This window comes from Sturnira hondurensis, unplaced genomic scaffold, assembly GCF_014824575.4.
Source record: "Sturnira hondurensis isolate 20B ecotype Veracruz unplaced genomic scaffold, ASM1482457v3 Scaffold0004474, whole genome shotgun sequence".
NCBI classification, from domain to species: Eukaryota; Metazoa; Chordata; class Mammalia; order Chiroptera; family Phyllostomidae; genus Sturnira; species Sturnira hondurensis.
In genome coordinates this window covers 13,413,995-13,441,612 of record NW_028077105.1, presented here as the reverse complement: position 1 = coordinate 13,441,612, position 27,618 = coordinate 13,413,995, and the positions used below count along the sequence as shown (strand labels likewise).

The following is a 27,618-nucleotide window of genomic DNA, read 5'->3' as shown; positions in this document are numbered from 1 at the left end:
CACTGTCTTAACAATCGTTGTAAAATAGAAATCATCTGCTACATCAATGGCATTTTCTTGTGCATCTCTTTATTTACAACCACAGCTTGAAGTTTTAATACAGAAGAAGAATAGAGTACCTTTTTTTTGTTACAAGATCTGTTTGGCAGGTTCTTTCTTAGCTAGGACAGTTTTAGCTCGGGATAAAATAAGCTTGTTGCACCTGCTGGAGCTTAATTTGTTTGTCATCCTTATTTACAAGAAACAAAAGTCCCTTTGGTAGGCTGATAATTAAAAACAAGTGGAATCCACCAGTTGGAATGGCCCTGATGTTTGGCATCTGAGTTGGCATGGCCCTGCTGTTCCCGCACTTGCCCAGACTCTGACCTTTCCCTGACCAGAACATTCAGCTCAACTCAACTCTGAAGTGTGTCTCTCAAACCTCCCCATATGGTCCCACTCCAGCACTCTGCAAGCTGTGCTTTGTGCTTTCACAGCGCTTGGCTCTGGCAACCTGCCAGTCAGGCTCTGTGTCCTTTTCTGAAGTGTATCAGAGCTCACAGTGCTCCTGACCTTGAGGTTCTTATCCAGCAAAGCCTGCCTAGCAGCTAAGCAGAAGGAATTCAGGGCCAGATTCTTAGAGATCTTTGCTGATCTCTCTGCTTTTAGTTCAAAAACCAAAAGTTTGGGTGCCAAAAATGTTAAAGTACTGTTTTGTATACACTACTGTGTTCTTCAATGGATGGTTAGCAAATAAGTTTAATTAACCAAAACTCTGGAATTCTCAGAGCTACTGTTCAGGATGAATCTTGAATGCTCAGATCAAAAGAAACCAGGTGGAAAAGCAAGTAACCATTACACTTCCATATGGTAAAAGACTTTGGGGAACACGGTTAGCCGTAATAGATTTTGCTGATTTTTCTCTTAATTAATTTCTCTGTTTCTTAGCTTTCTAGTGTTTTTGTTGTGGAAGGTATTAGCACTGAAGCAGTGTATAAATTTTAAGTATGTCAAAGTTTCAAACAGCTTCACAAAATTCATATACATCCATGCTCAAATCCATCATTTCTTATAAAAGAGCAAAATACATATTAATTTCAACCCCCTAAAAAATTCTGCTTTAGCCACCACTAAACAAAAATGTCAGATGTATTCTTGGTTAGTGCATATGTCTCTGCATGTTTCACTTTTTTGTAACTGATTTGTATAATTTCCATCCTGAGTTCAGGCAAAATATCTACACATTTTAAATAATAATAACAAACTCAGTGGAAAAGTATTCTTTGGTGCAGAAAATTTTATAGATTTTATTATTCATCCCTCCTACAAGAAGAATTTGTCATTTTTAATTTTATATAAGCATACCACTTTAAAGCTGGTTGGAAGCTAAGGAGGTCGATGAGCCTGAGCTATCTGTCCCTAGGTGGGAGGTGGGGGAGGGAACACGGACGTCTAAGAGCAGCGTAGAAGTATAGTTATCACACTAGTATTCTTTCCCCCAAACTAGGTTTTTTGTGTATCTCAGAATTGCAAACTCATTCTAAGGGCCAAAGTGTGTTGACTGGATTCTTTAAGCATGTTATCTATCATCTACTCTACAATAGCATCTATACACTTTGTTCATAATAAAATGACATTTAGTTATATACCATTAAAGTGAAGATTAGGCAAATTACCCACATTTGTAAAACTTATCTGACACATATGCTTTAAGTCACAAAACATAATTTTAAATTCCAGAATGTAAGTTTTACTTTCCAATCTATTTTAATCGTATGACTAATGTCCCCTCCTCCTGGGACTACACGGCCAGAGTCAGAACCACAGTTCCTTCCTCATCAGTGAACAGTCACTGTGAAGGTGAGGCACAGCTTTGTGGAGAGCCCTCTGGTCTCTTTTTTCAGGTTTATCTTTCCCTGCTGCCGGAGAGGAAAAGAAAATATATTTTGTAAAATAAAAGTTTATACAATACAAACTAATTAAATTAATTTGTTGGCTTTGAAAGTGTTTTCATAGAGGGCTCCATAACATTTAGATGCATTTTAATGTCCTGTTCTTTTCAGCTTTTGCTCCTCAATCTTCAGCAAAATCTTTTGCCAACTTAGGATTCCCGCTCTGTAATGGTTTCCCAGAAGTGATCCTAAGCCAGTCAATCATCATTATTGTTATTAATTACCCTTTTAAAAATGGGACCACTCTGTAAAGTACATGATTTCCTAGTCACTGTGCTGTACATCAGAAACTAATACAGAATAATATTAAATGTGAGTTGTAGTAGAAAAATAAACACACACACACACATATATCCTGTCCAGAAAGTATCTATACTTGTACTATTAAATATAGAGACATTGACTGAAGAAGATACAAGAAACATTGTACACAGGACAATGATGCCTCAGTCCCCTTCAAAGCAGGTACCTTGGGACCTCACACAGTTCTTGTAGTGTCTCTTCCACTGTTCTAAACACTCCAGAATCTTTTGTTGGAATCACCATCAACTGCCCATCATATTTTCCTGAATCTCATTGATGGTCTGAAATCTCTTCCTTTTCAAAGATGATTTTAGTTTTGGGAAAAGCCCAAAGCCACAGGGCACCAAGTGGGTTGTAGGAGAGGTGAGTCACCTGGATGATTTGATGTTTTGCCAAACAATTCTGCATGAGTTGGCACATTGTTTTGACTAAGCTGCCGACCACCAGTTGCCCATAGCTGTGGATTTTTTCATAATGTTGCATCTCTCAACAAACAAAGAACGTTGAGGTAGTACTCCTTACTGATTATTGGGCCTGGAGGGGTCTACTCATGATGGACAACACCTTCCCAATCAAAACAACACAGTTAACATGGTGTTGTTCTCACCGAGATTTGGCTGCACCTTCTTTAGGTGTGGAGAACCAGGAGACTTCCATTGGGATGACTGGACCCTCATTTCCAGATCATAGTCATAGACCCACGATTCATCTCTGGTTATGACATTCTTGAGGAAATATGGTTCATTGATAGAGGTTTGAATCAAGTCATTAGCAACTGCAGCATGGTGTTGCTTCTGCTCTGGTAGCAGAAGCCACTGAAAAAGTTTTGCCATAACACATTTCATGCCATGATCCCACGCCAAAGTCTTGGACACAGTAGTTCTTGGAATCCCCAGATCAGCCTTTAGTTCTTTCACTGTCAGTCACTGATCTTTGGTGATTGCAGCCCATATGTATTCGACATTCTCAGGTGTTCTGCTTGTTGCAGGCTTCCTTCCAGAATGTGCATAACTTTCAACAGATTCTAGACCATCTTTTAAGCATTTGTGTGACACTTTCATTTGGCTGCACTCATTGCATCATCCCCAAAAGCCTTCTGAATCATCTGAATCGTTTCCAAGAAGGAATATTCAAGTCTAAAGCAAAATATGATGCATATTGTTGCCCTACTCACTCAGTTTTTAATGTGAGGGCCACACAGTACATGTGCTCACACAGCAGTGTGTACTACCCCTACTGACTAGTACACTGAAGTTTTCATTGTTCATGGAGGCACATTCCAGTCCACTTTCCTTGGCTACCAGGTTACGTCCATGTCATGCAAACCATTCTCATTATATAAACAATGGCCGGACTTTCTCTAGACAGACTATATCTATATATACATATATAGATATAGAGATACATACATACATATATATATATATACCCTGCAGTCAGTTCTGCACCTGAACACCTGCTAGTCCAGGTGAATGTAGCACAAACATACTGTTCTGAGTGCCTAAAGGGCCCTCCCTTTCTCTAGGAGATATCATGGACAAAGTTCTCTCTTCTACTTATATGTTTACCACCAGGTTCCAATCTTTTTAAGTTTGCTCTCTTCTATGAGTAAATTGAAATGCTTAGTAGTTATATAGAAGCTTAAATCTTATCTGAAAATAACCAGAAAATTTGCAATTGCAAAGAAACAAAGCAATATGCAATTAAAAAAACAACTAAATGTAGGAAGATAATGTTATCATTTATTTCTGTGTAATTAGGTTGCAGTTATTTTTCTTTCTTTTTCATTTTTATAATTGTCCAAATTAATCCATATTACCTTAGCCTATATTATTATATTATACATTCTATTGTGAGTGTTTTCTAATTACATCTCACAATTATTTTTTATTTTAATATGGAGCTCACTCTCAAATATGTCAATTATTTCTAACCAAATAAATTTGACATTAGAGTGGTGCAATTAAAGCTGAATAAGTATATATATATTTAAAAATAGAAATCTCAAAGGAAAATTGTTCATACAAATCAAGTGCAGATTAACAAAATAGGGAAAATAAATACTATATTAATTCATTCATTATTTCAACATTTACTGAGTGTGTTTCATGTGTTAGATTTTTTGCTAGATGTTAGAATAATTTTAATTTAATATTAGCACACATTCGGGGCTGGTAAGAACCTGAAAGACCATTGAGCCTGACTCTCTTTGTTCATAGATAAAGAAACACAGAATAATAGGAGTCAATGGGCCATAGGTATTAGCAACAGTTTGGTGCATGGCATGTTGGTAATCTAGGAAAAGTTAAATTATGGTTGTGAATTTTTTCTAAGTAAATATATTTTTTCACTGTATTTCTACATCAGCAGAGGGTCAAAAACACATACACTATTGTGATCACAAAATACGTTACTACCTCTTTTATGTGGAAAAATAACAAGGTTAATTCAAAGACAAACATCAACTAATATGTCAGAGCTTATACCTTAAAACCAGAATAAGTACTCATTGCCAGGTTATGAATCAAAGGGCTTACTCTTTAGCTTCCTAAAACTGTTCCCTTTTCTCCCTAACATAAAATATCAAACAAAATAAATAGATGGGCAAAATAGGAATAAAAGTTACTTTGTCCTCATTAATTAAAATCACTTAGATAATGTGGATGACTATAAAGAGCATATAATTTTCCCCTAATTGTATATGAATAAGAATCAGCATTAAAACAATAATTCTTTGACACTTTAAACATGAATTAGTTAACATATTTATATGAAATTATTTTGAAAGTGTATGTTCTCTGGGATTCAAATTTTTTTTCTTTCTCTATTCTAGTAGATGAGTAAAACATCTAGGTGTAGACTTCCATGGCTTTCCCGATAACTTCATATTCTTAAAACCTTTTAGAATACAATATAAATTCTTTTAAGGCAGAAGAAACATAATAGAGACAGTAGGAGGTGATGTAGCTTCTATCATCACCAATATGTTTATATCCCCCTAAAATGCACCAGCTTCAGCATAATGGATCTTTTTAAACTCACACATTTGCTGGGTTTTTTATAAATAACCATTGCAGACTACTATTTACTTGTATATACTGTGTCTCATCTTTCAAGGGTTCAACATGCTTTGATACCAATTTAAATTTTTAATTATCAATCACATCTAATCATAACAGACATGGAATGTGGCATATATAAACATATATCTATCTACATATGTGAATGGTTATAAAATCTCATTCACTTTTTTCATTGAACAGCTTGGAAAAAAAGACAGACATTATTCTACCTGGATGAGGAAACAAAGCAGTAAAATGAAATCTCTTGTTCATATTCACACAGAAGAATTGTGGAAAAAAAGAAACTATCCCTTAAGCCCGTTTCAGTGTTGAACAGCTGAAGTTCCAGGATGTATATTGAGGTACTAATCTCTAGCCAAGCTTTTGAGAAAGTTATTTTAAACCTCAGCCAAATTCACGGTTTTAATTATGCAAGACTCACTAGTTTAATAAACCTGCTCTACAGCCCACTGCTCGAAGTCTTTAACAGCAGAATTCTAATAGAGCCAGGGCCAACATGGAAATGGTGCCATCTGCATCACCACATCCGCTCCAGCGGCGCTGCTATTCAATGAACAGTACATTCTGCAAAATGAACAGGCAGAGACCCCATTCGGGGGGAACCAGTTGAGCTTCTGTTTCCACCTTTGGTGGACAGAAACACATAGCTAGTTCAATCATGGCTAGTTAATCTGCACTTAAGAGCTGTGTCCAATTTCCCTGGCCAAAGGAATCAAGAACCAAAAAAGGAAAGGGAAAAGTAAGAAGACATTAGTTTCCTAAGTGCAAATATAAATAGGTTTCAGTTGAGTAAGTTTCAATGTCCCTGATTGTATAAGAATTGGCTGACCAATCTGAAATGGATTCAAACATTAGAATTAAAGATATAATGTCTGCAGAATGATTTCAGGTCTTCACAATAGAAAATATAGTATTTTTTCAAATGACATTTTACATGTAGATTCGCATAGTGGATCTTTGTGGTGTAATTTTAGGTTAATTATTACTTCTATTATTGGAAACGTTCCTATTTTGCAAATTTTGATATTTCCTGAAGGTAATTTTGCATTAGCCAGTCTTCACATAACAAATATTAAGCAATATTCAATTTTTATCACAGGAAACTTCTTTCACCTTCTGTCTGTATCACACAATGATAGTAATTATAGGATTTTTATTTTTGCCAGCACCAGTGTAACCCACCCCCGCAAATGGTCAGTTTCACACAAAATCATGTGAAATGGACCATTGGAGAAACTTGAGCATATTTACAGATATGTTTTTTGCTTTTTATAAGTTTCTTTAAAGTTTTACGACTATGCGGGCTAACCCCCAGCCCCACAAATAAGATGCTTGCAAGATGAGCAAGATAAGGCTGGCCATGGAACACTGTAGTCACTGAATTCAGTTCACTAGAAAGGGACATTAAATATCATGTTGTCCCCTTCCATATACACTGCCGGCTATGTAAGGAAGTTGCAGGGCCTTGGCAGCACACAGTGATATAATATAGTGACTGCGTTTCTATACCAAAGGTTTTGAAGGGGATGCCTAGCCTAAAAAATTCAAGGTTAAGACAAATTGAACTCTGATTTATTATTTATCTTATTTTTAAAAAATATTTGCTATTAAGTCAAAAAACTTCTTTACGATACTACATCAGTAAAAATCAGTTGCAAATAACTTAAAGGTTTTGACGTTATTTGATTACAATTATGAAAAATCATTTATATATTTATACCTGAAGTTAAATGAAAAGTAAATGTATTTATTTAAATACTATCAAAAGTTAACATAAAAAGATATTAATTACAAAAACTTTTTATATAGCATATATGTATAAATATATACATATATGTCCTAAATAAAAATAAGAATAAACACAAAATTAAACATGTACCTTTCGTTTGTACTTTCCTTTCAGGCTTCTCCTCCTTTTCACTTTTTTCTTTGCGCATTTCTAGGGGAAAATAGAATTTATATAATTTAAAAACTCTTTTTGAAAATGTACAAAATATGAGCCATAACTATGACTCAAACTTTATAACTTTACCATGAAGTTTAAATTATATCTAACAAGCTTATGGGTGTTTAAATGAAAAAGGTTTGTTAGCATATTGCTATATAAATTACTCATTTATTTAAATAAAGAAAAATTTGAGTTACCTCAAATAAGAGTTATTTGAAAAAGCTTAAAAACTTATATCAATGGAAATATGTTGTCACTGCTTTCAGTGTGAAAATTGATCACATAAATTATTTTTTAAATATTTAATTTATTTATTTATAGACAGAGGGGAAGGGAGGGAGAAAGAGAGGAAGAGAAACATCAATGTATGGTTTCCTCTCGTTTGCTCCCTACTGGGGACCTGGCTTGAAACCCAGGCATGTGTCCTAGACTGGGAATCGAAGCAGCAACCCTTTGGTTTGCAGGCTGGTGCTCAATCCACTGAGCCACACCAGCCAGGGCTGATCACATAAATTATAATTATGTTTTATACCAGTTATTTTCAATACAAAGGAAGAATTTTTAGTAAGGATGTCATTCAGATCTGGATGATTTAGTTTTTACACATTAAATTAAAAATTTGAAAAATGAACTCTATCTACCTCATAAGAAGTGTATCTCAGAAGTAGTGACTCTGAGTTATACAAGATCTGTCCAGAAGGTATCCAGCCATGTAATATGAAAAATAGGCATTTACTGAAGAAAATACAAGATACAAGAAACATTGTACATAGGACAATGATGCCTCAGTCCCTTTCAAAGTGGGCACCTTGGGACTCTACACAGTTCTCCCAATTACCATTCGCTGCCCACTGTATTTTTTTAATCTTATTGACAGTCTGAAATTTTTTTCCTTTCAAAGGTGATTTTAGTTTTGGGAAAAGCCAGAGTTGCAGGTCAACAAATCTGGGCTGAAGAGGGGCGGAGTCACCTGGGTGATATGATGTTTCACCAAAAAACTCAGCAGGAGATGTGATGCATGAGTGGGCGTATTGTCATGAAGCTGCCAATCCCAAGTTTCCCATAGCTATGGCCTTCTGAATCACCCAGATATTTTCCACAGAGGACTGTTCAAGCTTAACACAAAATTTGATGCAAAACAGCATCTATCACCCCAACTAGTACAGTGAAGTTGTCATTGTTCACTCATGTGCATTCCAGTCCACTCTCCTTGGCTGCCAGGTAACACCAATGTCCCCCAAACTGTTCTCCTTATATTAAAAGTGGCTAGACTTTTTCTGGACAGACCTTGTATTTAAAATCAGAATTTGATATTGCATTTAACCAATACTTGTTGCAAGCACATATGACCCATTTCAGAAAATGCTAGTTGTTACATTTTTCTAAATATCAGGTTTTAATAAATACATTTAATTTGCTGCTGGCTTCATTACACATACATAGCAAGTTTGGAAAATGACATTAATTTTGATTTTGCAGTTAATTTGGATAGAAACAAATTTGAGATTAGAGTTTACAAATATGATTACTTCCTCTGAGAAGTTACTTAGTCTTAAATACCATGATTTTTCTTAGAAAAATGCTAATGAGGTTTACTCATTTATTTATTTATTACAACTTTATTCCACAAATTATCTGACTTGGTTCTGATTACTGTATACATTTAAAATTCTCCATTTATGAATTTGATTTTGTATTTTTATACAAGTTTAAAATCAATACTAATCATAAGGATATCCTGAATATCTTCAGAAAAGACAATAACTAACTTTCATGTACTTGTTAAGGAGGTAATCACCACTGTAAAGATTTTCTTCCCTCATTTTTCCCATTAATTCATCACCATACTATATGCAAGGTCACTGCTCTACTTTTATCCCATTTCTGACTTTGAGTATGGCAATGGAGATACAAAAGAGTTAAGGTATTCAATCACATCTCTGAAAAAGATTCACCAAGGTGCAAGGACATAGGAAACTCCACAGGGAACAGGAAACTTCCATCTTCCTGGATCTTGCAGTGTATTTTTATCTCTTCCTTATGCTTCTCCAAATCTTACTTCAAAGCAGGGGCTCTCATCTTAACATCACTGACTTCATGGGTTGTGTGAATCATTATTTGGTGTGCACTTGGTCTATTATGTGCTGGTTGTTAGCAGCATCCCTGGTCTCTGCCTATTAGATGCCCAGAGTCTCATCTCCAGCCATAACTATGAAATATGTCTTTAGACATTGCCCAGTGCCCCTGTAGGGCAATATCACCCCCAAGAATGTATTCAGATAGCTCAAAATTAGATAGTTCTTTTGTTTTCCCTATGCTTTGGGGTTCTATAATATTTTTATAATTACAAAACAAAAATAACGTTGCACTGTAATCTATCACACCAAGCTTCATGTGTGGGGACTTTTGATCAGCGTTTTAAGGAGTATATTCTGGTTGCAAAGGCACAATAAAAGTTGCATCTTACAGACTACAGGCAGAAAGGTTCACAATAAACCTCATTACACATACACAGGCGCTCCCACACAGAACTTGTATTTTTAGAACTGCTCCAAGCATGCAATATAATCAGGCTAATTACTGTTTGTCACTATTTAGACTTATAATCTCCAAAGCAGAACCACTAGACACATGTGTATACAGAGCAGGTGATACATGGTTAGTCCGAATTGAGATGTGATGTAAGTGTAAATATACACTGAATTATGAAGTCTTAGTATAAAGAAAAATGTCAAATATCTCATTAGTGATTTTATATTAGTTACATGTTGTAGTGATATTATTTGTGATATAGTGAGGTGATGGTTTTACTTATCTGTCACCTTGGCTAAATTGCTACCCCACGTCATTCAAATGAACACTAATCTAGAAGTTGCTGTGAAGGTATTTTGCAGAAGTAATCAAAATTCCTACCATGAGTACCCACAATTTTGTGTTTCTGAGCCATACTGGAAGAAGAAGAGTTATCTTAGGCCATGCATTAAAAACATTGCAGCAGATAACCACCAAAAATTTTTTCACAATATTTCAAGTAAATCTACAATTTTGTGTTGGGCTGCATTCATAGCCATCCTGAGCCATACGCCCCCAAGGGCTGGGTGTTGGACACCCCTGCCTAACCCACTGATGTTAAATAAGAAAATGATTCTGGATTATCTGGATGGGGTTGTCAGATTTCATTGAAAGGCCTTGAAAACAGGCCTGTGAATAACCAAGGAAAGAGAAGAAACTCTCTTCGTGGACTTCAGTTTTGGTTCTTGCCCAGGGGTTCAGTTTCCCTGTGATTTCCTTTCCTGACATTTGGCCAGTCCCCACAATCACATAAGCCAGTTCCTTGTAATAAATGTCTTAATATATAAATATATTGGCATGATTTCTTACTGATTCTGCTTTTCTGGCTTAGCCCTGATATTCCGACTGGATCAAGTATGTCATTAAAATTAATTTTTATTACCTTTTTTCTTTTTTTAATGTGGCTACTTAAAAATTTTAAATTACATGTGTGGTTCACAATTTAATACTATTGGACAGTGCTGGTCTATTCCTCATGTGTAGGCAAATGATCTTTTTAATACCGTGGGTCATCCACTGGGTTAAATCTTTTACAAGTGAATTGAAAAACTACATTCGGATTTCCCCCTGCCGAACCCATCCTGCCTCCTCTCTCCTATTCAGACCAACAAAGGCAGTGGAGAAAATTGGTCCCTTGTGTAATTTAGGCAGAAAAAAAGCATTATACTGTCAAAGACTGAGAGGGAGTGGTCTTTGGATATGCTAAGGAAGACAACTTTAAGATGTGATTTCTTACTCCACGTGGAGATATATTTGAATACAGAAAAGAGAGATGAAGTACTGTAAATTAAAATGTTACATGAAATGGTGCATTTATTATGATATGAGACCACCTTAAATGCTTATTTAGAATAATATTTTTCCTTGAGAGGTAGGGTATGTATGTGTGTTTGTATTACACAGACATCTGTTGACCACTGAGAGAATAAAAGGAAGATTATGGAATTCATACAGGAGGATCAGATCTGAGTTAGACTCTTCTGCAGACTTCAGAGCTGAAAGCATCCCACCTGGGTAATTCTGTCACAGCCCCCTAGCCTATCTTATTCTGGGGAAATCCACTGTTCGGACAGTAGTCTATGGCAGTAGACATTCTGTGTTGTTCCATGCCAGTTTTCCTTGCAGGGTAGGTGGAGGCTTGCACATCAGAGCAGAGGAAAGAAGCAGTAGCGCTGCCTCTTGCATGTGCAGCGGCATCCTGTCAAAGGGTAAGGGCTCTAGACAGCAACCAGAACTGAAATAGGCAGGAGTCTATCCTGGAGGTAACAAAATAATGAAAGAAGAGGAGTCTCACAAAGTTTGGGGTCATGAACACCAAACAGGAAAAGGCCGGGGAAACGTTTTTTCACCTTCCACCTTTTCCCAAATACATGAAAGGAAGATCACCCTAAAGTGGAAGGGAAATCCTGGCATGCTGGTTACACTCAAAATAAATTTTACATAAGGAAAAACAAACATAAATAAAACTAAAGAATTCAACTGAAAAAGTATCAATATATTTCAGAGCATTTATTGTTTTCTCTAGGGTAAATGATTGGACACGACCCAGTTATGTAACTCAGACCAATCTTAAAGATAAAGCCCCGTTTTTATTAGTTTTCTAATTCTACACTTCAGCCTGACACAAGCCAAGATAACCCCAATGCTCTGGGCATATCCACTCAGATTTTTTACAAGTAGAGGTTATAGATTAAAACACACACACACACACACACATCTCCATAGTTCAGAATGAACAGATATATGATCACTTATATAAGCACTTTTTCTGCAGGAACATAATCAACTGAGTTTCTTAACTGATGATCACTTAAAGACCATTACTATTTTTATAGAGGCAAGTGTAGGCAAGCACAGCTAACCCTGTACAGACACACACACGCCCCTACATGTCTTTTCTCAGAGAATACAACAGAAGTTCTTTTCTGATGATTCAAACTTAAAAATTAAATGTCTCTCTGCGAGTTTTATTGCCACACTGCATTTTCTCTGGGGATTGAATTCCAGCACTGGTGTCACTGTCTGTGGCTATCAGATGTCTGAAGAATCCAGCAAAGCCTGTCCACAATGTGCCAGTTCTCTCTCCTTACACTTCATCCAGGAAATGATGACCATGCAGACGCCTGTCCAGCTGAGTAACAACATGCTACCAATTTAGACTTCAGAATGATATTTTCCTCAGAAGCAAATGATGCCTGATACGTCACTCTCAATTGCTATTGTCAACTAAAAATCATTTGTATAAGGAAATAAAATTAAATTTAAAAGTATTAAGTCTGTAAAGTAGATTTTTATTGCCCCATGGTTTTCAGCAAACTTCTAAGAAAAATCAAATTTCTCATGCATATTAATACAAGCTTCTAGTTATTGAATAATTTTCATAGACAGGTGAATGCTTCCACTTTGTGTAAAATGACAGCAATGTGTGACATCATAAAATTGTGTTTCACATCATGACACTCTTTAAAATCAGTTCTCTTGAGCCCTGGCTGGTGTAGCTCAAGTGGATTGAGCGCTGGCCTGTGAACCAAAGAGTCGAAGGTTCAATTCCCAGTCAGGGCACATGCCTGGGTTGCAGGCCAGGTCCCCAGTGGGAGGTGTGTGAGAGGCAACCACACATTGATGTTTCTCTCCCTCTGTTTCTCCTTCCCTTCTCTTCTGTCTAAAAATAAATAAACAAATAAAAAAACAGTTCTCTTGAACATAAACCAATTCGGAACATGGGGACAAAGAAGGTCAAAGCAGTCACTATTTAACTCCAAATATGTGTGCCATGTGTGCTTTGTGATTAGGTCAGAGGCCAATGCTCCTAGAAATGTATAAGTCTCAGCACCTGATACTGGTCAGAATCACAAGCCATTATGGTAACAGTAAAGTTTAAATATTGTTTTGTGGCTTACAAGGTCCAAGATCCTCTTGGTGGCCTGAATTGGAACTTTTAGGTATAAGGGGGGATTTCCTGGGCTTATAATGAGTGATGCATATCCCACAGGAACATACATTACTCAGTGGACAAAGGGTTTTCAACTAGGGAGCCACAAGAAATTTTAGAGCATGCAATACCTGACTATTTAGTCAGGGGCACTTACCTCTTTTCCCTTAAACTGTCAAATGTAAAGAAAAAAAAGACAACAGCCAACACAACAATAACTATCCAGTGTGACTGAATCAAAATTATATTTAATTTTTTGTCACATTAGCAAAAAGGTATTTTTTGGTGTGCCTCAGAATTTTGGTAATTAGTTTAAATGTGCCATAAGATGTGAAAAGGGTTGAAAATAGCTACAGTAGACAAAATTTTTTAAATGTCTCCAAATTAGAAGTGAAGATTTATTTCATTGCCTTGGTTCTCCTTCCTCATCTTTGGGCTTGTTAATTCTACCCAAATGTGCTCATCTAAGCTCTCTGGCTCCCATGGGATCAACAGCAATCAGGGACTCACAGATTTTCCCAAATCTCTCTGAGCTCAGCTCTCATATGTAACTTGTAAGAGAGGCTGTGGGCACTAAAAATGAAAAGATTGCTAGCAACAGCAATCAAAGAGACTAAAATTAGTGAAAATAGACTGTGCTAAATGATTCTTCAAAGTAAGTTCACTTCATAGTGAAGTCTTTTTGAGTTATTTTATTATATTACATGCATTTTGCTTATGATAAGTAGTTTTTATCTACTTACAACCATAACAAAGTTTATTGGTGAGTAGGCAGTTTGTAATTTTAAGATTTGCATGGACAGTTTAAAGCATACACTTTTTCTCTATCAATACAATAAACTGTTAATAAATGAAAATTATTATCAATCAAGATTTTAAAATGACAGGCTCAAGAAGTTAAAAGGATAAGCTCTGTCACCAAGGCAACCATCCTGATTCTTTTTTATGATAACCCTGTTTATTAAATTGTTATGAGAGTTGTGAATTTCAAAGAATGCCTTTTATCATCATGTTTTCTACATATATCTCAGAGGCACCAGACAATATAAAATGCCCACTTATACGTTCCTCATTTCAATGTAAAAATTCAAATTATTTATTCACTTGAACATAGAATCTCTATTTGTAAGACTTTGCCAATTGTGATTAGGATACAAAAGTTTAATTATGATAAATAACCAAGCAAATATTTTTATCATTTTGGTGGATAGTTAAAAAATACTAAGTGGATATATTCTATTGAATTCCCACTGTTTTAGCTAATATACCAAATGGTATATTTGTATTTTCCATGATTTTCTGATAATTTTTGGAAATTATCAGAAATTTTTCCTCAAAATTTTGAGGAAAGTATACTCCTGACCAATTATGACTGAAGAAAACAAAGAGGAATATTTTCTTTCCTCAAAGCACCCTGTTTTCTTTGATTCAGAGGGCACACACTGCAAAAATACTGACGACAGTTTCCTTGAGGGCTATTACATACAATAGACATAAAAACGGTTTGGACCTTTATTTCGTTGGATTTGATTGCTTGGTAAATTTTATCACATAAGCTATACTCTTTCAAAAAATAGTAGTCTCGACACTGCATACTATTCACCTTACAAAAATTTTAAAATAAATATATCTGTTCAATCTCATGTTGCCATTGATTTAGTCATCTCAGATTAACCTGTTTTTCTCTTCAAATTTCATTTTCTCCATTATAAATAAGATGCTATTTCCTACAAGTTCCTCATCATACAGAGATGGAATAATTTCAGACGGTACCTTTTATAAGATAATCACTGGTGGAGTTTAAGGTTGAATACGGTCTTGACAGTGCGGTATTTGTGCTTCGTACTGGATGATATGCCTGGTGAGATCTATGTGGCTGAGCATCAGAATCGCCCGGGGAGATTTCACAATCTATTCCTGAGCTGCAGTCCGAACTTAATGCATTACTGTAGTCTCTCAGAGTGAGGACACGTTTAGAGCTCTTCAATTTAAATAAGCTCTCAGGTGGTTTTAGAACCACAGTCAGAACGACTGTCTAGACCGATGTTTCTCAAAATTGAATGTGCATTTGAGTCAGTCACCTGGGGATCTTCTGAACATGCAGATTCTGATCCAGTAGGTCTGGATGGAGCCTGGTTCTGCATTTCTAAATCACTCTCAGAAGATGCTAATGTGGCTGTTCCACGGAGCACTCTCTGTGTTGCGATACAAATCAAGGAGAGTCAACTACGTTGATTTTGCTGAAATACTTGAGAAAGAGCAAAGGCTTCTCTCCTGGGTTGCTAAAGTAGGTGGGGGGGGAGGCCTCAAGCATCAGGTGATGGTACTTCCCACCAGGAGAGGGTAATCTGTCTGAGAATTCAGTAAATGAAGCAGATGAACAAAACGAGGTCAGGAACAGGGAGAGAGTATATACTAATGAGGCTACAACTAAACCTGTATCTGGACGTCACTGAGGCCAGTTTCACTCTTGCATCTTCCAGTCATTTGAACCGATAGAGTGACTTTTCCACAAAGCTACTTGGAAATGGATTTTGGCCTTTTGTGAAGAAGATAATTCTAAGTAAGACATTATTTGAATCTGAGGCACAGGAGTTGAGAACTGTTGGTGAGTTTTGTGTTTTGTTTGTTTTTAAATTTATTTTCCAGCAAGATTTTCTAAATGAAAATACCTAATGTGGAATAAGTAACATACTAAGCCATCTGTATTCAACCAGCACCTTAGTTTATCATGATTTTGAGAAAGGAAACACAGAGCTGATGAAAAGAGTGTGGAACACATTAGACTTTAATAGCTTTTAATTCATACACATGTCAATTACTTATCCCATTTTACTTAAAGATAAGAACGTAGCCACACTGAGATTATTCTTGTTCTCACAAGAACTACTTAAAATGCTTGGGCCTGAGTTGACTTTTCTCAGACAGCCTCTTTATTCCCCTTGCGGTTGGTACCAAAATTTGATCTCTTGCCTTCTTTAGCTTATTCCTTCAGTCTCTAGTTTGCCCATTATTATCTGCATCACCTGGTTCTAGTTTCCTTGCCTTGATGGAGACAAGCTCCTTCTTAGTAGCACATGGTAACTGCAGTTGCCCGACACAGTGGATCCACAATTCATGACTGTAATTCCTTGGGAAATGCATCTCTGGATCATTCACCATATCTCCCTTTACCTATGCCTCATCAGCCTTTTTATTTTTATTCTTATTTATTCTATTACAGTTGTTCCAAATTTTGTTCCCCTTTGTCCCCCTCCATCCAGCCCACCCCTCTAGCCCACAGTCAGTCCCTGCTTCATTGTCCACATCCATGTGTTACTCATTCATGCTATTTGGCTAGTCCCTTCCCCTTTGTCCCCTCACTCCTCCCTCCCTCCTCCCCTCCTACAGCTATCAGTTTGTTCCATGTTTTCATCCTCAGCCTTTTTCAGTTTTGACTCCACCTCCAAGCCCACTTTCTGTTCTCCCTGGGCGATGCTATCCTGTTACCATTGATCAATAGTGGGAAAGACAAGAAGAGGATAAAGCACTGAGTTCATTGTGCAGCCTGAGGGCAATATGTACAACAGTATGGTTATGAAGTTGAGTTTTGTTCTAAACTTACTTAGGGAGGTCCAAACTAACATATCTTCTTAAAAATGTTACTAAGACCAACTGTATTTTGTTGTGTATAATGTGTATTTTTTTGCCCAAATTTTTGAGGGAAAAATGAGGATGCGCATTATGCATGGGTAGTACCTGAAATGCCTTGTATCTATCTGTGCTTGTGTTCTTGTAATTATTTGTTACATAAAATTTCTTGTACCATAATGTTGAGAAATTAATGCTAGAATTTCTTTGTAATACAAAAAACAAGTATCTAAATATAAATGAATAAAAATTGGATTAAAAATTAAAACAGAAGATTTTTTTCCTGAAAGTTTGGGCCAAAAAATGTGGGTATGCACTGTACATGGGACTGCATTATACATGGCAGTGCATTATACATGGCAGTGCATTTTACACGGGAGTGCATTATACATGGGAGTGCACTATACATGGGACTGCATTATACCTGGGACTGCATTATACATGACAGTGCATTATACACGGGAGTGCATTATACACGGGAGTGTATTATACATGGCAGTGCATTATACATGGGAGTGCATTATACATGGCAAAGCACAGTACCTAGTAACAAATATTCTGAGGCTGTGAATTTTAACAAGTTTAGTCACGTTTCCATTCTTTCTCCCTTTCCCAGTCAGTATATTTTTTGGACACTTAATATTCGGTGTGGTGTAACCCACCGAAGCTGCCAGCAAAGATGGATGCAATGAAATCTCTGGCATGTAAACTTATCCATCTATCTTACTCCTGATGACTTGATGCAATCTTTTCAATGGCCTAATCCGAGAGTCTTGAATATTTATGATGCTCAAATTTCTTGGCTCTTTCTTATTCACCCCGACTGCAAAGAGATATTGTGGATTTCAATAAAGTGAGAAAAATGCACAATGAAGGAACTGAGTTTAAATTTACTGGGCTCTTTTTGACCTAAGAAGCTTTAGGACAATTTTAAAACACTAAGTCTCTAAGGAGAGTGTAATTTGTTTTGCTCCAAGGGGAGAAAAGACTCTTTCTCCGCCATTGACGCACATCAGATAAAATCTTACAGAATACCAGCCTTTGTGTTTGGGTCCTGTTCAAGCTTAATGACAGATAGTTCCTTATTTCAAAGAGCAAGTAGTTAGGAAGCAAGGAAATTAAACATAATGCAGAATTCAAAGGGGTTCTTGGATCTTTCCTCTAAGGCAGGAGATGATTTGACATAGGAGGATATCATGCCCCTAATTGAAGACCTAGATTTCCCTCCCCAGAAACCGTGTGCTAACATCAGTGACTATGACTGTTCTTTAAGACTAGATGTCAGAAAAGAACATTATGAAATTAATTTTCTTATTAGGAGACTGTTATTGCCTTCTACACTTACACAGTTCAAAGGACATAAATGCCATAAGATCACTCTTATATAGACTGATAGACTGAGGTGTCAGGTAAATATATTGATTATGCTGCACTTGGAAATGTTAGTTCCAAAAATTAAAAAGCTATATACGCAGTAAAGAATTACACTTTCTGTGAATGTTTACATAAACTAAAAACTCAGCATTATTTAAATGTTAATGTAGAAAATTGAAAGCAAAATCAGATTCAATTTGTGAGAAATAAGGAATTTATTTGAAAAAGAAATAGAAAAATACTATGATGCTTATGCTGAATAGATGTTTAACTTTGCTTTAAGAACACTGGATTCTGTGTATGTGTGTGTGTGTGTGCGCGTGTGTGTGTATGTGTGTATATTTGGTGAACCTGGCTTTACCTTTGCCTTCAAGTGTTTATGAACAATTCAGTAAATTAAAATATTTTTAGGAAAAATAGTTTATATATTTGCAACTCATTTTTATTCAGTTCAGTTTGTATATGATCATCTCATATAAAGACTTACCCTCATCATTATTGAATATGTAGTGTCCAAACTCTCTTGTACCTTTATTATATCAACTGCTCATTTATTTTTCAAACTCTCAAATATGGTCTTTACAGCACTTTGTACTAAATAAGGAGATCTGTTACTCATTTGCAATTATTTTAGCTATACATTCCCCTATTACATTGATCCCAATATTAGTAAGAGATAATTAACCTTAGTAGCAATACCACATAAAACTTTATTACAATAAATTATTTACTAACTTATTTAAAAACTTGAATCATCAGCCTTTGAGAATATTGTAAGAAAAGACTCATAAATTGCTTGGCATATAGAAAACACTTAAAACTTTATTGAAAAATACATTTGTTGAAGAGATAAAACATATTAGTGTTCCGAAGTGGTGATTACCTAAGGGTTCGTAAATTGACCATAGTGGAATATCTTGGGTTTTGTTCTCATTCAGGATCCTAGAGTTATCCAGAAAACAAAGTGTTCATTCTCTATTTTTTTCTTTTTAAGATTTTATTTATTTATTTTTATAGGGAAGGGAAGGGAGGGAGAAAGAGAGAGAGAGAAACGTCAGTGTGTGATCGCCGCTCACGTGGCCTCCACTGGGGACCTGGCCATCAACCCACGCATGTGCCCTGACTGGGAATCCAACTGGTGATGCTTTGGTTTGTAGCCCATGCTCAATTCACTGAGCTGCATCAGCCAGGGCTCATTCTCTATTTTAATAATTTCAATTTTTTCCTTTTGACAATTCCTTAAAATTTTTTAGTAAACCTAGTATTTCCTTACATTTTTTATTTTTTAAGGAACACATAGCAATGTGTGTTCTTTTTTTAAAATTTATTTATTTATTTATCTTTAGAGGGAAAGAGAGAATATTAATGTATGGTTGCCTCTTGTGAGTCCCGTGCTGTGAACTGACCTGCAACCAGGCATGTGCCCTGACTGGGAATCGAACCACAATCGTGTGGTTTGCAGGCCCGTGCTCAATCCACTGAGCTACACCAGCCAGGGCTTTCCTTATATATTTTGAAGATAAATTCTAAAATATTTTTAAAATATTTTTTACATTTTATTTATTTATTTTTAGAGAGAGGGAAAGGGAAGGAGAAAGAGTGGGAGAGAAACATTAATGTGTGGTTGCCTCTCATGCGCCTCCTCTATCCACCTAGCTACACCAGCTGGTGCTAAATTCTAAAATATTTTATCATAATTTTAAAAGTTGCAAATAATTGGAAGATTATTGTAACAGACATTTAAAAATAAAATTGCTACATTTCTGTAAATATCAGAATTGATCTATTTTGAGACCCTTCATTACTGACTTAAAATATACACATGCCAACAAACTCTTTTTTAACATGTGGAAATCCTACATCTTTCATTTATCTCTTTTAATTAATATTTTTATTGCACTTCCCTCACAAAATTTCATTCAAGAACAATATATTTTTATATTTTTTTCTTGATTATACCATCATGCCATCTAGGGAAAAAGTGTGAGTATATTGAAATTTAAACTTTTTCTTCATGTCCTATTATAATAAGAATCTTAAATTTTTTCATATAAAATTATTAAAACTGAAAGATAAAATTTCATTAGAAATGCATCTCTTTATAAGACACATAAAGTTTTAAATAGTTCTTGTATTGGTAACTAAATTAATAAAGGGTATACAATGTTCTGAGTATTTTGTGTATAAATATATATTGAATTGGTTCTAAAAAATGTATTAAGTTAACTTTTGTCAATATGAGATTCAAAATATTAAACTTCTTTTAGCCTCACCTGTGGGCATGCTTATTGATTTTAGAAAGAGGGAAAGGAGGCCCTGGCTGGCGTAGCTCAGTGGATTGAGCACAGGCCTGCGAACCAGAGGATCGTGGTTCAATTCCCAGTCAGGGCACATGCCTGGGTTGCAGGCCAGTTCCCTGCAGGCCAACTCCCAGCAGGGGACGTACGAAAGGCAACCATACATTGATGTTTCTCTCCCTCTCTCCTTCCCCTCTAAAGATAAATAAATAAATAAAATCTTAAAAAAAAAAAAGAAAGAGGGAAAGGAAGGGAGAGAGAGAGAGGGAAACGCCGATGTCAGAAAAAAACTGACAGGTTGTCTCTCAGTGTGTCCCACTGGGGACAGAACCTAAAACCTTGGCATGTGTCCTGAGTTGGAACTGAACCCATCACCTTTGGGTTTAGGGGAGCACACTCCAACAAACTGAGCCACATAAGCCAGGGCTACATTTTTTTATATTAAACAAAATAGAATGAGGTTTGAATACAATGAAATTAATTATTTTATAATACAATCACATTAAGTGGCTTTTAAATTAATTTTTGAAAAAAATACATATTTAATCTGAAATGAATCACAGAAATTTGGCATCTATGGCTTTATTCATCATTGCATCTTTGAAAGTTTGGTTGTTTCAGAAAATACCAGTAACATTTAAAAGAATCAACATCACTAGCCTGTACTACTTTGGTTGTTTTAATGTGCTTTCTTTTAGACCAAAGATACTGCTTAGGAATAAGTATCTTGAGAATAACTAAAATGAACTATCTATTTAAAATTCTTAAAAGCCATTTTTACCTTTCATTTCCTATTGATATTCTTTTTTACTTTGGCCTTATAGTTTTCTCCCTCAAGAACAATGCACTCTTTCATATTAGTCACCTAAACATAAGGCAAAGTCATCAAATGAAACTTCTCACTGCGGTTTCATCAGCTCACTCTACTGTGTGTATGACTTCAGGACATCCCATCAGGACGCAAAACATTTGTGTACCATCATGTTTCTTTAGCAGATGTAAGCAGGACAAGGCAGGAAGGATTCTGTGATTGTTTTGGTTGGCATTCTAGCAGTTGGGGAATGGGTGAAGGATATTTATTTTGTAAAGTAGAAGTAGTATTATTACAAACTTAGATATGTTCTCAGACAGATCAAATTTAGGAAAGCAGAAAAATGTAATTTGATTCTTCTAGTGCTACCTGCACTTGTGTACCCCTCAGAGGGTGTGGTGTCAACATAATCATGATGTGTACCCTCATATGAAGAATGCTATTCAGCAAGATTATTCCAGATAAACAAAGCACATCCACCACACACAACACAAAATTGTCTCAGGAAGTAGGCTTTCCAATGGTTTTTGTTTATTATAGTTATAAATTTTAAATATTACATAATCAAAATATAAAATTTTATAATGCTTCTACACCTTGGAACCTTATCAGGGAATGTTTGGTAATAGAATTTAATATTTTAAGTTTTTTAAATTGTTCAATTACAGTTGTTCCTATTTTTCCCCATTGTTCTCCTAGGCCCTCCCTAGCAACTCCCCACATATAATTCTCCCCCACATTGTCCTTGTCCATGGGTCCTTTATACATGTTCCTTGACTTGACCTTTCCCCATCTTTCCCCTTAGACAAGCTTAAATATATATGTAAAAAGAATATAAAGAAACTAGGTACTATAGCTAATATCCTAAAGTTAAATTATATATACAACAGTGTAAGCTAAGAATAACAGATTCAAAAATTTCATTCATATTGATAATCTACTTAATAATCAATCCCACAACCCTGAGATTATTCCATTATTCCACATCAAATTAGAACTGTAAACTTCACTTATAGATAACCACATAGTTAAATTTTTATTTTGGTAAAAATAGCTATAACTGTACAAATTCAACTAACACTTTAAGTGCACTTAAATAAAATGTCATATAGAAACAAGGACAGTTGAATAAACAATGCCATGGCCTGAAAATTTAGTTATACATGGCTAAAAATTATTTGGTATATCAGAATGGGAAAGAATGTTAATAAAGACATTGATGAAGAGTAATTTAGATTAATAAAGAACAAATGTTCTTAGAGACTACCATTCTAGATTTTAAAATACTTCTTAAATCACAATTTTTAAATATGGAAATGTATAAAATAGCATCATAAAATGGGGATAAACTTGTCACAAGTCTTTCCTAATAACAATATAAAATGTTTTAAATGCATAATAAGTATTAAAATATTTTATAAAATATTACTTTTTTAAAACTCACATTGCCTCCATGACTCTACAAAAGTTTATAAATAAAATATTATAACTGTAATGAAATATATTATCTTTAGTCCACTTCAGCTATAATTACATAGCTCTGTACCCAAGGTAGGATATGTAAGATGTTTCCTTAAATGTCCATTTTTCTGAAGTAACTTTCTAAGTAGTATTATTAAGAAAATATATTCAGATAATTTTCAAATCAATTGTCCTTCTAGTAATCCTTCAAGAAGACATGAGTATATATGGTTTTAAGAACATATATTCCTTAGAGTATTTTAACTAATGAGTGTTATTGACATTTTTAAAAATAGTATCTTAAATAATTATTTATTTTTTGCTGTTGATTTGATGAATCAAGGCAGTAACTCAAACAATAATTAAACAACTTTGCAGGAATTTGTAATTTATGTTAATCCTTACATGAAACTTAATTTTAAAATAATTACAGAGAGAAATTAAAGTCAAAAGAAAAGAATAATTTTTTATTAAATGCTTGATACTGACTTATGGGAAATAGGACATTCCAGTAGAATTTAATTTATAAGTATAACAAAATATTATTTATTTGATTTTTCCTCTTTTGTTTCTACTTGCTGACTATTAACTGATTAGCTTAAACTTTGACTATGTTTATTCTAGGTACTATTAGTTGGATATAAGATGTAAAAAGACTATATTTCTGATCTCAAAAACTTAAACTAATGTATAATCTTTAACCCTGAATTTGATAGGTAAAATCTGTCTTGTGTTCTTGAATTCTTATCCTGTGAATCAGGAAATCCGCCTTTTCTTTTTTTTATAGTTCAATGAACACCCTTATTTTTGAATGGCTCTGTCACAGTCATATTTCACTGGCTTACCTCTCTTTGGATTTGTATTTTCCAAATTAATATACACTAGGTAGATTCTGCCCAACGTAGTGAGGTGATCATTATCTGTTCAGGCAAGGCTGAAGCTACAAATTTGGATCCCACTGTTTATATCCACAGTTGTTCTAGGGAGATAGCACCAGGAGCCAGCAAGATCTCCTCTAGAATAAAATTTTCCAAGACATTGCGGCTAAGCATGCACAGCAATAATTAAAATATTTCAATTGGGTTGAGTGTGACTTATGTGTTATGTTAGCGTTTTCTTGATCACACAAAACATACCTCAGGATGGTATCCCTCTCTCCCTATTTTCTTTTGCAGACACAATTTTTACTCTTTCATGTAAAAATCTCTGCCCTTCTGGGGCTCTTACCTCAAAACTATACAATTTCTTCCTAGTTATTACTTAAAAATTAAAAACATGTAATAAAAAGTAAGAAGAAAAATTTAGAATCAATAAATCTGGCCATAACAAGGATTAAGCTCATGGACATCTTCTTGGGCCATTTTCAAGGCTACAGAATTCATTCCTCACTCCCACAATTTGAACTCACATTGATCTGTATGTAGATAGGTTCGCATATCTACTGAAGAAGCCATCAATTAAACAATCAACTGAAAAGCAGTGAGATCAGCTTCATTGGAAAGAATCAAGGGTTTCCTTTCTGAACCATAAATCTTGATCTAATCATGAAGTAAATACTCTGTATTAAAAATATATTAAGGCTAAATCTCAAGTAAAATATATTTGAGTCATACTGAAAATCAGTGTTACCAAAAGAGAAGAAAAATTTGCTTTAAAGATGGAAAAAGAAAACCAACCTTTTTTTTTCAAGGGAGGCTCCTCTATTTCTCCTAAACCAAGACAAAAATAGTAATTAGAAAAACCTGTAGCATAGCATAATATTGTTTCTATTTTTCCTATTTTTCATTTCTTAAAAACATGTATTCATTTTTTAAATTTTTTTACTGTTGTTTCCCATTATAGTTGTCCCCATTTTCCCCGTTGTTCTCCCCTCCCCATCCAAATCCCGCTCCCAAAGACAATCTCTACCCCTTTGTCTTTGTCCATGGGTCCTTTGTACACATTCCTTGACTTGATCCTTCCCCTTCCTTACCCTGTTATTCACCTCCCCCCCATCCCTCTGGTCACTGTCAGTTTGTTCTTTATTTCCATGTCTCTGGTTCTTTTTTGCTCATTTGTTTGTTTTGCTGATTAGGTTCCACTCATAGGTAAGATCATATGGTAACTATTATTCACTGCCTGGATTTTTTCACTCATCATTAATAGTCCTCATATGACTTTGTGTCCCAAATTCCAGTATTTAAATGTACACTTTGCTTATGTACACTTATTAGACATAGTTTTCCTTTTATGTGTTCAATCAACTTGTGGCAGTGATCCAAATCACACACTATGCTTCATATATCATGTTAATCCCAGATCTCTATTGTTCTTCAACTCTCACTGGGGCCAAACATAAATCCAGACAAAGCCATAGAAAAGGCTACAATAATAAGAGCTTTCCTGGTAGTCAAGTCTGAATACATGATGTCTGATGTCTAAAACTGTCCTTAAAAGTGTCACTAAAAAGCAGAATCAAAGTGTTTTGTTCTTTCAAGTCTACTCAATAGTAGTTTATGTATAATTTGAATTTATTTCTTTTTACTCATTTATGTGAAAGAGTACATAACTTAATTGCATAATTGTTGTGATTTTAGTAGGATTACTTTTTACTCTTTGAATGTAAATATTATTTATGTATATAAAACATTTATATAAATATTTAGTTTTACTGTTATTTTAATTTTTCTAAGGATAAGTTTGAGAAATAGCTACTATTTTCCTCCAAAGAAGTATATGAATGTGTTTCTATTGTAAGTGTGTGGTAGCACATAATAAAACACTCTAGTACAATGCGATTCTAATAGTAGTGTTCAATTTTGGCATCTTTACCATAATGGTAGATAAGCTATAAGGTAAAAACCAAATGAGACCAATTTGCTGAGGCTGACATCCTGTTGATTTTCTATCAGCACTCAGAAGTCTATTCATTTGGTTTAGACTGACCCAAGTTCTTATTCGTGCTTAAACTTCAGCACATCACTGTAATGCACACCTAATATTGGTCATAGAAATCAGGTGTCTCTACGCTCTTTGTACCTTTATCAGTGTCCTCATCCCCATCATCATCTTCTTCTTCATCACCCTCAGACGAGATGATGTCAGACAACAAAGAAAAGAAGCCATAGACCCAGTCCGTGGTTTCCTCCACAGCGTGATGTGCATATTTCAGAGGATCTGAGGCGATCTTGGAAATAGAGCTTGCTAAAAGTAGTTTTAAAAAAGAAAAATTAATAATTGTTTCCATAAAGAAACTAAGAAACTTTTTCCTGATTTTTTCTTTAGCCTAGATAAGTGTGTCAATTTTATGGATTTAAATATCTCTAGGCTACAATTTTTCTGCTCAGAAATATTGGGTTGGGCAGAAGTTTGTTAGTTTTTTCCCATACAATGGCTCTAGTAGTGCTTAGTTGTCTTTAACTTCATTCAAAACAATTTTGTTAGAATGTATTTTGACAGCTGTCCTATCAGCATGCATTAAAAAAAACATCAAAATTGGTAAATTTTGGTGCAGCCATATTAGTGCTGAAGAGGGAAGAAGATGTGTAACATTTTTGGCATACTATGCTTTATTATTTCAAAAAAGGTTAAAATGCAACTGAAATGTACAAAAAAATTGTGCAGTATGTGGAGAAGGTGCTGTGATTGATCAAACATGTCAAAAGCAGTTTGTGAAGTTTCTTGGTACTATTGACATTTTGGGCAAATAATTATTTGCTATGGGGCTGTCTTATGCATTGGAAGATGTTTAGCAGCACCCCTGGCTTCTACCCACTAGATGCCAATAGCAGGAGATAGCCAACATACTCAAAATATCTAAATCAATAAAGTTATTGGTGAAAATGAAAAGTGTGTAGTTTATTTTATGGAAAGAACTAAATGAGCTTTTTGGCCAACCCAATATAAACTGCATTTTGTTATAGCATGCATTTGTATTCAATTAAAAAGACAAGTTATTGTGTTACTATAGTCCATATACAATGGGGTAAAGAAGAATGAAATTGCCCTTGAGAAGTTGTTAACCTAAGTAAGTGTTCAAAGTGAGGAAACATAGGAATAAATTAAGCAATATATTCTTCATTTATCCAAATTGCAATATGAACTATAAATTATAGATAGATAGTTAGAAGCAGAAGAAATTATGGCATCATATGTTCTGATTTCTTTTTTTGTTTATTTTATTTAATTTTGTTTTTTCACATTTTTTATTGTTGTTCAAGTACAGTTGTCTCCATTTCCCCCACCAGCCATCCCCACATCACACCCTTGATCCCCTCCCCCTTTGGTTTAGTCCATGTGTCCTTTATACATGTTCCTGAAAACCCTTCCCTCCCCGCCCCAACACTTTTCCCCTCCCACCTCCCCTCTGGATACTGCCAGTTTATTCTTAATTTCTTTCTGCTGAAAAAATGCTCTGACTGTCAGGGGTGTTCTGTGTTTTCATAAGTATTTTAGAATTATCTTTTCTGTTTCTGTATAGAATGCCATTAGGATTTTGATAAGGATTCTATGGAATATGTAGGTCACTTTGGATAATATACAACTTTTAATAATATTAAGTCTTTCAATTCATGAACATGGGATATCATTCCTTTTTTATGTCTGCTTAAATTCTTTCCTCAGTTTTTATAGTTTTCAGTATACAAGTTTTTCACCTCTTTGGTTAAATTTATTCCTAAATATATTATTATTTTGATGTTATTATAGATGAAATTATTTTACTAATTTTATTTTTTAGAGAATTTGTCGCTTGTGTATAAAAATGCAGCTGATTTTTATATGTTGATTTTGTATTCT

General features: G+C 34.9%; 1 protein-coding gene across 1 annotated transcript in view; it reads right to left on the bottom strand.

The window, feature by feature from the left end:
• LOC118986735 (triadin-like) overlaps positions 1 to 27,618 on the bottom strand; it is a 98,284-nt gene that overhangs the window by 12,271 nt on the left and 58,395 nt on the right. The window contains exons 3-5 of the mRNA XM_037045833.1: positions 25,861 to 26,025; positions 24,519 to 24,551; positions 7,197 to 7,256 (exon numbers count right to left, since the gene is read on the bottom strand). Coding sequence (XP_036901728.1) covers positions 7,197 to 7,256; positions 24,519 to 24,551; positions 25,861 to 26,025 — 258 coding nt within the window. The remainder of the gene's footprint in view (positions 1 to 7,196; positions 7,257 to 24,518; positions 24,552 to 25,860; positions 26,026 to 27,618) is intronic.